Here is a 10,794-nt window from a genome sequence, read left to right on the forward strand (position 1 = left end):
GTCATCATCCCTGGTCTCCCCTACATAAGGGTACCATGTAAAAAATATTAAAGCCTTTACAATTTTTTTATTGTTTAATTGCTGTACAATATTTTTTCATCCACTGGTTCCCAACTTGAGGGTGATGACCCCCAGTAGGGGTCACCAAACTTCACTGGTGGCTGCAAGGCCTATTGATTTTAAGGGGCATAAAAAAACTTTGTGAAAAATATACAGTAGGTCTTCATCTCAGCATTTCACATATTCCCAACTACATACAATTCTGTTTTTAAATTTCATATTCTTATGTAAAATATAAATCTCTCCAAGTCTTTTACAGTCAATTTAATCGTTATCAGAAAAAAAAGTTAAATGATACAGTTTGGGATCCTCCACACTGCAGTCCACTTCACAGTGAACTACCAGTGGATTCAGAGAGCAGCCATGTCCCCTGTGTTGTTGTGTTGACGTTGACCTCCACACCAGCTGGTGGCGGTAGAGGCCTCTGTAGTCGCACATGGAGCAGCAGCGGCAGTAGAAGTGCTGCTGTCGGAGCTGCACATGTGCTAAAGTGCGTCGGTCCGCCTGCTGCGTGCAGTCACAGCGAAGAGAAGAGAAGAATACAGCTGGCAGCGTCCATTTAACGCTTCACAACAGACAACATGCGGCCAGGTACAGTACAGACACAACGTGTTATCTGTGTGAGTGATATGCAGTAGAGTTAAACTAACTCTGTCAGGGTGTATGGTCGGTGTTTGAAGTTAAAGGTGCTGCGTGTTCGGCCTACACCGCCACGCCGCCCTGCTCACCTCAACTTCAGCTCAACTGTTAAACTGTTAACGATACAGAGCAAACTGATACCAAGTCTGTTTTTCTTCAGGCTACAGCTCACGTCTAATGTTGTTTTAACGTTAGTTTAATGATGTTCAGCGTGAACCGATGAACGTCCTCCAGCAGCACACTGTGCACACACACGTGTTAAGCTCCAAGTAGCAGAACAAACAACAAGAGAACCATAGACACGTTCTCTCACAGATCTGTGTGGATCAGCTACCGCGAGGTTACAACTTGAGGAAAATGATAAACTGTGTGAGCATTATTCCTGGTCTGAGCCTTGTGTGTTTGTTGGTCTACGTCTACATTGTTCTAAACAGATCCTGGGTGCGACTACAGAACTGTGTAACTGGTTTAATGTTGTTTGTTACATCCTGTGTTCTTTCGGGGATGTACTAGCACTTAATATAAAAGCTGAAGCCTCTTTTACGCTGGACAAAAAGTCCACTAACACCCGCTAACTTCTGTCTTTTTTCATCAGTGGGAGAGGGTCCAACCAGCGTCCCTCTCGAGTCTACTGCCCTGCAGTGGTCACATTTATTTATGGTCTTCAGCTCTGGTTCTCTAAGCTCAACACTTTAACACTGACACAGTAAAAAAAACTATTTCTGAGGCTCGGAGCGTGAATGGGTCTACTGGCAGTGGGAAAGGGGTCGGTCTCTTGTTTTCAGTGTGTCTATTGTTTAAAAACCCGCGTGTACGCGTTAGTGTGATGTAGAAACGGTAAGAGTAAACTGCAGCCGCGTTGCCGCTGGGTCAGCACCATCACCGAGTGGGCGGAGTCTGCACGTCATATATAATGCGACGACCCTCCATTCAGCTGACACCCCGCCCCCTACCTCCCAACACAAACACAGGACACACAACTGTTTGAAGACACTCCAGCTTCATCAAATTGAACATTCACTAGAGGTGCAATGATTAAGCATCAGCTATTACATTAACTGCCTACCATTTTCATAACTGGTGAATCAGTGTTTTTTAAGGAAAAAAATCGAAATTCTCTGATTATATCTTCTTAAATGTGAATATTTTCTGGTTTCTTTACTGCTCTCTGACAGTGAACTGAATATATTTGAGTTGTGGACAAAACAAGAGATTTGAGAACCTCACAGGCTTTAGGAAACACTGATCAACATTTTATAGATTAGACAACTGATTGATTGAGAAAGTAAATGTCAGCTCAATCAACAGTGAAAGTAAGCTGCAGCCCTGAAGTCCATGACGTTTGAAATGATTTGTCCCATGACATTTTCCCTGGAGGCTGACATTGTTTTGTCAGCTGATGGCCACATGGTTGCTGCGGCTGACTGACAGATTACACTTCATTTAAACAGTTTTCCTGCTCCTGTCCATGTGTTAAGTGGTGCACCGAAATAAAGCAGACCCACTGTCTCATCCTCTGTGCAGGAAACGGATGGTTGCATTGAAGAGCTTAAGTCTCGTTTGCACTGCACAGTATGCATTGTACTTTTGAAAGGTACTACACCCTGTGCAGGGATCAGAGAGATCACTTTTACAGAACCTATGGTCTTTCCCAAACTCTAACAAGTATCTTCTGTCCCTAAACCTGGTTAAAACATGATCAGTTTGTAACCATATTAATAACAACTTTATTTATATAGCACTTTTAAAATCTGAGTGAAGAGCAGGATACCCAGGAGGCAAAGCTACAACAAAAGGCCAGACAGGAGCAAGATGAAATTAAGCTTAAATTGAAGTAAAACTAAGACACAAGCACAAAACACCAAAAGATAGTAAAACAATACAAAACGGTAAACAAAATAAACAAGACCATAAGAATAAATTAAAATATAGAGGCAGGGGAACACAGAGACTTAACATGATATTCCCAAGTCAATATAGATAGTAAAAGGAATGGAATAAGACATCATGTAACGTCAATGTAAGTAAGTACAAATAAAATAATAAAATTAACTATATTGAAAAGAGACAATGACATAACATAAAAGCAAGTCTATGAGAATGGGTTTTAAGAAATAATTTAAAAGAGGCCATTAATTCTGCAGCCTCATCTCCTCGGACAGGTGATCAGTAAAATCTTAAAATCAATTCTAAAACACACAAGAAGCCAAAGGAGGGAAGCCGGGATTGGGGTGATGTCATTTCTTAAAACCAGTAAGAAGCCTAGCTGCTGCATTTTGGACCAGTTTCAGGTGGGAGAGTGGTTTTTCGTTAATGCATTTCAGCGCCATTTAAAGTACGATTTGGTGATTGTAGACTGTGATTAACGTCTTCAATTGGCTCTTAATACACAGTATTTTTTTTCGGACAGTGTGTAACATTATAAATGAACAGATTCTGCTAAATTTTAATTGCTTTCGGAGTGTTTTCTTAGTGTTAGACTAGTCAACTGGTCTAAATCAACAGGGAAATTAGTCGCCATGAACATCCCTAGTGCACGCGCTCCAGGAAGCACGCCTGTGGTGTTGGTGTGCAGCAGTGAAATGGGTCCCCACTGAAACACTTTCCCACCGCGCGTGTTCCAGGCGTTGTTTGGGCTATTCGCCGGTATATGAAAACTTCATATCATAACGAAAATGTACGAATCGGGAAACCGCACGGGCCTACAAGGTGCAGAATATGGTGCTGACAGAGCCAAAGTCAGCTAATGCACTAGGGATATAACAATGTATTGAATATGGTGGCAAAAATTTTCTCCATACTAGGGCTGCACAATTAATCAAAAATTATTACAATTGTAATAATATACAATATCCCAATCACAGAAGCTGCAATTTTTTGTGAGAAAACAGCATTATAATGATGTACTGTATGACAGAGATGCCCTAGCATCTTCTGACACATCTTGCTCTTCAGATGTTCCGTTTTTTGGGGTCTGTCGTACCAACCAACAGTAAGAACTTGGGTCAGAGAAGAACATGACAACCAACCATTGGACCACCCAATCAGAAGGTGTCATCCCGAAAAATAATTGTCACTAATTGTCATATCACAATATCGGTCTATGTAATTTTTGCCATGACATGCAGCCCTCCTCAACACTGTATCAGATTGTGGTAGGGTTGGGCAGTATGCTAAAATTTTCCAACCGACCATCGTCCGCCCATTGTTTAGTGATTGGTGATATCTTTGTCCCCTCTTCTCACCTCCTCTTGTACTCTCGAGTGTCAGCTGGAAGATGTGTGGAAGCAGTGACTTCACTGTGTTACATACACATACATTGTACACATAAGTTTTATTATTTAATAAGGTACATGTTTTCACGCCTTTTCTTTTAATTATGCGATAAATATATTATAGACTTATGTGACAATACTGAAAACTCTGGGTACAAGAAGACAATCTCTATGATGCACATATTTAAATCCAACTGTGTTCGTTTTTCAGGGTTCAGTCCTCGTGGCGGACGAGGTGGAGGCGGAGGCAGAGGAGGATTTGGTGATCGGGGAGGACGAGGAGGGTTCAGAGGAGGACGAGGTGAGACTGGAGGACGTGGATCAGAGTATAAAGTGTTAAACATCACATGTACATCATTGTAACTGATCAAATGAACAGCTTTTTCAAGCAGTTGCAGGACATGAGATGTTTTTATAGTTTTGACCTGAGTGGCTCTATTATAATGTTTTTCAGGTGGAGGATTTAAGTCCCCAGATGGTGGAGGATTTCGAGGCCGGGGAGGTGGCAGAGGCACCCCAAGAGGGAGAGGAGGCAGAGGAGGGAGGGGTGGCGGCAGAGGAGGCTTTGGAGCAGGGAAGAAGGTGCTGGTTGAGCCACACAGACATGAAGGTTTGTATCACTCCTCTTGGGCTGCTCGGACACCGCTTAATTTACTCAAATAGTGTGTCCGCTAGACACTCACGGTATGTGTGTGTGTGTGCACTCAGGAGTGTTCATCTCCAGAGGGAAGGAGGATGCCCTGGTGACCAGGAACATGGTGGTGGGAGAGTCTGTATATGGAGAGAAGAGGATCAGTGTGGAGGTGAGATTGTACTTGACAGTAGCACAGTGGTCAGACAGTGTCGGCAGCAGCACATCCATACTGCATTACAGTCAGAATGTTTATTTATGTCAGATATGAAGCTCCACATCAGAGCTGAAGTCTGTAAGAGTTGTGATCTTGTGAAATTGGCAGCTGTTGTCTCTGGATCAGGGTTTTAATGTTTTCTACTTCTTTGTCTGTCAGGAAGGAGAGACTAAGATTGAATACAGAGCCTGGAATCCGTTCCGTTCCAAGCTGGCAGCAGCGATCCTGGGAGGAGTAGACCAGATCCATATCAAGCCTGGAGCAAAGGTCATGTACCTGGGAGCTGCCTCTGGCACCACAGTGTCCCACGTTTCTGACATAGTTGGACCGGTGAGTACTACACACTCTGGTTCCTTAGATTTTAATTACTGCTTTGCAACCTAGGGATCCTGACCCCCACGAGGAGTCACCAAAGCTTCATGGGTGGGTGGGTCGGTGGTGGTAGTGGTGGATGTTAGCAAGGGTTCAGTGTTGAAATAACTTCTTGGGTCTGTGCTGAACCCTTTAAATGAGACTGAAGATAAATTCTAAGGCACAGTTGAACCTAAATATAACATTAAGCTGACTCTCACATTAATTTAATAATAACTTGGTGTTTTCCTCAAAGTGACCTTTAAGTTTAAAGGGTCCACTGAAGTAATGTGTGTCCCGTGTGTTACAGGAAGGGCTGGTCTATGCTGTGGAGTTTTCCCATCGATCAGGTCGTGACCTTCTTAATGTGGCAAAGAAGCGCACTAACATCATTCCTATCATTGAGGACGCCCGGCACCCACACAAATACCGCATGCTGGTTGGTAAGTGGTCCTGGCCTACAGCAGGAACACTGCAGAGATCAGACACTTAGTATTGTTGTCATGGTTCCTGTACCAGTATGTTCTCGAGCCAACAACTGAACCACAAATACACTTTGACCATATTGTTAGCCAGGATGAGTGTTGGATCAAGTTTTATCAGATGTATGTGGACTTTTAATATGTATATATGTGTACCATGACCCCAGTAGAGTCATACTTGTTAAGTCTGTTGTCATTGTTGTACATACTGAACCTGTGAACCAAAAAAACCCCAAAATGTATAGATTTGTACAAAAATAGTCCCTCTCAATCATCACCCACAACCCACCAGAAGTTTGTGGCTGCATGTGCAAATACCCCGTCCTCTGCCCATAACTTCTTAATGTCTTGATGTTTGGCATGCTTTACCAACCCAAAACAAATGAAACTCAGCAATCAACTAGCAACTGAAAAATCCACTATTCACTATATAATTACACAGCCAATTAAGTTTAACCCTTTGTTGTTTTGTAACCATGTTCACAAACTCAGGATATTGAACCCTTTTGTCTGATCTTTACTGGGACTTTTGATGAATTTGGTCAAATCCATTCATTCCCTGAACCAGTAACATTAGCAAACACAACTGGCAGCAAAATCAGCTTCTGAAGAAGAGATATCTTTAGAGTATTTTATTATTTGTGAAACGATCAATAATAAATGTTTGTCATCATTGTTTGTGTCTGAGCAAACAGAATAGTTGAGGGTGTGCCTAAACTGGACCAGTTGGCGAGTTTTCTTTCTGAATCCAGTGCAGCAGTGTGATGGGTTGGAGTAATATCTTGTATGTGGAACACAGGACACACTTATTGTCAACATGGTCCTGTAGATTGATAGATCTGCTTATTGTTCTCATTGAAAATGGACAGTGGATTAAAGCATGAATTGTCTCCAACATCTTAAGTCAGACTAGATCCACATCAACATAATATGCACATAGCTGCTGTGTGTCCAGACAGTAACAGTGCGTCCGTCCCTCAGGTATGGTGGATGTGATTTTCGCTGATGTTGCCCAGCCTGACCAGACGAGGATTGTTGCTTTGAACGCTCACAACTTCCTGAAGAACGGAGGACACTTTGTTATCTCCATCAAGGTACACTGCCTCTTCCAGGCTGTAACACATAAATTACTGACTTCAGTTACTGTGTGGCTATGATATGTGACAGTGAAATCGAGCTGTGATCAGTCTGACTGGGACACGTATGTTGACACAGCTATTTTAATGAATTGATTATCTGCTGGATAAATATCCAAATCTGTTTTCAGATGTTTTTAACACATACATCCACTTTTTTTAAGTGTTTTTGACACTAACCATCAGATTGGACTCCACTCTATCACTGAGTTATGGACTGAATGGAACTGGGAGCCAAAAACTGGGATGTTGTTGCTTACATTATAAATGAATGTGCAGTAGGCCTGGGTGGTATCTGTTCTCATTCCTTCTGACATTTCACTGGGTGTATGGTATATGAAGGCATTTGTGTGAAAAAACAGTGATTGAAAACTGGTGATAGAAGTCATTGTAGTATATATTATATTGTCTACCTTACAATGCCTCGACTTATGTGTGATTAGCTTTCTTAGGTAAATCATGCTGATTTTAAATACTTAATGGCCTATGGATTAATGAATACATAGAAAATGAGCACCATTATTCTGTAGCTTGATGCTAAAGAACCAGATGACATTTGCTGTGGCAGATAACCAACATATGTATTTGGCTGAACAGAGACGACTGTGCTTTTATACTTGAAAGAAGTCGTGTCAAATTAGTTATGTGGTAATATTTTCATGATTCTAATTATATTGGATTAATTAGCAAAGAGACCTAGGCTATAGAGCAGAAGTGACAGGTCAGTCACCTCTTTCCTACCTCCAAATAATTCTTCGGCTACTTAAGTTCCCTTTTAATGAATTAAGTATTTAGTAATTTATTAGTTATAAATTCATTTCATTTTATATTTTCCATCAATACAACAGTTACAACTTCAGTGTTTCAGATAACATTTATTATGAAGGTATTGTATCATACTTTGGGGATTTTTAAATACCCTGGTATACCGTAATACCTTGACACCGCTCAAGTCTAATGCACAGAACAGTACTCTGACCTCTGATCACATCCATGGCTGCTTATGGCTGTTTATCAGTTGGTGTTTGGTCATACTGAATGTATTATTAACTGTGTATTTTCTTTACTTCAGGCTAACTGTATAGACTCGACAGCAGCTCCAGAGGCAGTGTTTGCCTCAGAAGTGAAGAAGATGAGTGCTGAGAACATGAAGCCACAGGAGCAGCTCACACTGGAGCCATACGAGAGAGACCATGCTGTGGTCGTGGGCGTATACAGGTACACCAATATCAGACTGCTCTCCCTGGCCAGCTCAATTAAAGCTAATATAAGGAGTTTTAACTGGTTATGAAACAGGCTCATTTTTATGCTGATGCCTCTATATGACCTACATAGGAAAATGAGACCATCCACAAGAAGATTGGCTGTTTCTGTGTTGTTTTTAATCTCTGCCACCAAATCAGATTCTCCTTGAAATCAGATGAAATGAGTCCGTTTACATTTTTTCCAGACAGAGTTCCAGTGGATATGTTAGCCAGTTAAAAATAAGATCTGTATGCAAACAAAGAACAACCTGTCAACTTTGTTTTTCCTAGTATGTGAGAGTTATGTGTCAACCATCACCAGTTTAACTTTTGGAATTGCTCAGATTACAAGCCCAGGAGGGTTACTCTAAAAATTTAATCTGATACAATTAATGATTATCTGTTTAAAAAAAAAAAAACAGTAATCAGTAACAGAATCAAAGTATCACAATATTGTGGTAATTTAATTTGATTATTTACAGTTACTTTTGCATTACCTCAATACAAAATGGTGAAATTATTTACCCTAATATAATGTTTTATGATCGTTATTAAAATTGTTTGTCCAGATATTCCGTAGCGCAAAATAAATGCACATTCAGATTAATAGCAGTAATTATGCACATTTAAATTTTCTCTGTTAGGCAACATATGATATTCACAGTCAAACTTCAGGTAAACTGCTCTCCTACAGTCCAGAGTATTTTTCAGCAGCAGCAGTAGTATTGGCAGGTTAGCTAGATAACTGGATGTCTGTGTAGCTAACATTAGCAGTTGCCCTGACCTGTAAATGTTTCTTTAAATTAGACGTTGAGTTTGGATGATGGCAATATTTTCACAGCTGGAGACAGAACTGTTACTGTGGTGTTCTTCTTCTTGTCTGATTTAAGACAAACTAATGTTAAATTTCCACTCGGTGAAGAATTTTCTATTAATAGAGGTCATGATAATGAATTGACTGTTTCACTCAGACCAGAGTGTTGTGACACTTGTCATGTGTTGACATGTGTGCACACTGCACATAATAGTAGTAATATTGTTTATTTTAAAGTGTGTTTAAAAGGTGGTAATTCCCATTTTTACTAAATAACTAATTAGATAATTTTTTTTCCACAACACTAATGGAATACGTTTACCATTTTGTATCCTCATCTGTTACTCCCCAAGCCCGTCCCACAACACCTAATTTTCACACAGGAGAAGTTTTGCCCAACACTCATCTCTTTTCACATTTCAAGTTGTGTGTGTTAAGTAAACTCTCAAAATCGGGTTTGCGTTGAGCTGTCATTAGCAAATTTGATGCAAACGCCAACTGGCTAGCTTTGAGGTTTGTGGCAAAACCCAGGCTCATTCTAATTAAGTGTTTTTCCCATAACTTGGGCTTTAGTTGATCTCCCTTCCAGTCTTTCAGAATTGAAAGAACTTCGTTAGCTGTAGAGTTTTGTAACTTGCCTCAGGGTTTTCCCAACACATGTGTATCTATATAATTTGTCCCATTCTATTTTTTTTAAATTTGATAATAATCTAATGTTCCCAGTCATTCATATGTGGTGGAAAATGAAGCTAGAGTGTGCAAAAGTGAGTTTGAGTTCCTGAAGCTCCATATGTTTTGGTTGAAGGGGAATAACTACATTACTGCTGGAGTTGAATATGGTGGCACCACCAACACCTGCAGACGGCTCCTGCAGTAACTGGGTTAAACGGCTCCATCTGGTGGACGGTTAAAGTTAAATGTTCACCACATATGACACAAGAAAATAAAATTTCTCCTTTTGATTGATAGAATAGGTGCTAAGTGTAATTAAAGGACACAGTGCTGTCAGGTTGGCCTGTCCATCTCAGCATCTCCTTCCCACAGCTGTGTCTCAGGGTTTTAATAGAAGGTTCAAGATAATAACTAATGACACACTATATTTATGATCTCATTCAATATTCAAATGTTTTTCATAGTAATTTTCTGGGAACTGAGAAAATGCTAACTTCATTACAAAGGAGTGACTGCTCAAAGGTGAGCACTCGGACATTCAGACAGGCTGGAAACGAACCAAATAATCTGAAGCGCTGTATTTGGTAATAAACCTGAGCACACCTGCAGTGTTGCTAATAATCCCTCATTGTGAATTTGGTGGATGTGTACAACACATTTAATAATGTAATATTTTTACCAATCACATTTGTTTTCTCTTCCAAATCAGACTGAACATTGTAACATCATACACCAATAGAAATAGTTTGGCAGAGCAAACCAGGGTTTCCACATGAAATGTGGAGAAGTTGAAACAAGTGAACAGACGGGAACAAATGCTAACGGTGCTGCTCGAGAGCTACATGATGAGGATTGGGAGGTTTAGAAGTTCCCCCTCCTGCTAACGTTCCTAGAGTTGAGTTATGGTGACAGGTTGACACATAGATCCAGACCCTCCCAAACTGCTGCAGTCAGCTCTCTCTATATATAGTTGCTCCTCTTTTTCATATTGTGTTAACATGCTCCTTTCTTCCTCTCCTCAGACCTCCACCCAAACAGAAGAAATGAAGTGTGGAAGAAAGTTCAGGGAGACTGATCACCATGTAACCACCATCTACTTTTCATACTGTCTGATTTTGTCCTCTCCTTTATAGTTTGACATGCATAGTATGTTTTGTGTTGACAGTGTGAAGCAGAATGGTTGTACTGTTTAACAGTTTATACTTTGAAAGGTTTATATGTATTTTTTGACATGACCAAGAATTTTGTTTTAATAAAATGTTTGATTCTTGTT

General features: G+C 40.4%; 1 protein-coding gene across 1 annotated transcript; it reads left to right on the top strand.

Annotated features, from left to right (window-relative positions):
* The first annotated feature begins 503 nt into the window (after window positions 1-503).
* fbl (fibrillarin rRNA 2'-O-methyltransferase) lies at window positions 504-10,794 on the top strand. The gene is made up of 9 exons (XM_084726027.1): window positions 504-651; window positions 4,186-4,275; window positions 4,429-4,584; window positions 4,683-4,777; window positions 4,982-5,152; window positions 5,484-5,616; window positions 6,637-6,749; window positions 7,864-8,009; window positions 10,544-10,794. Exons 1-9 carry the CDS (start codon window positions 642-644, stop codon window positions 10,566-10,568), a joined length of 939 nt encoding a protein of 312 aa, XP_084582153.1. The 5' UTR covers window positions 504-641; the 3' UTR covers window positions 10,569-10,794.

Source organism: Lutjanus erythropterus, chromosome 9, assembly GCF_056507025.1.
Source record: "Lutjanus erythropterus isolate fLutEry1 chromosome 9, fLutEry1.hap2, whole genome shotgun sequence".
NCBI lineage: Eukaryota > Metazoa > Chordata > Actinopteri > Lutjaniformes > Lutjanidae > Lutjanus > Lutjanus erythropterus.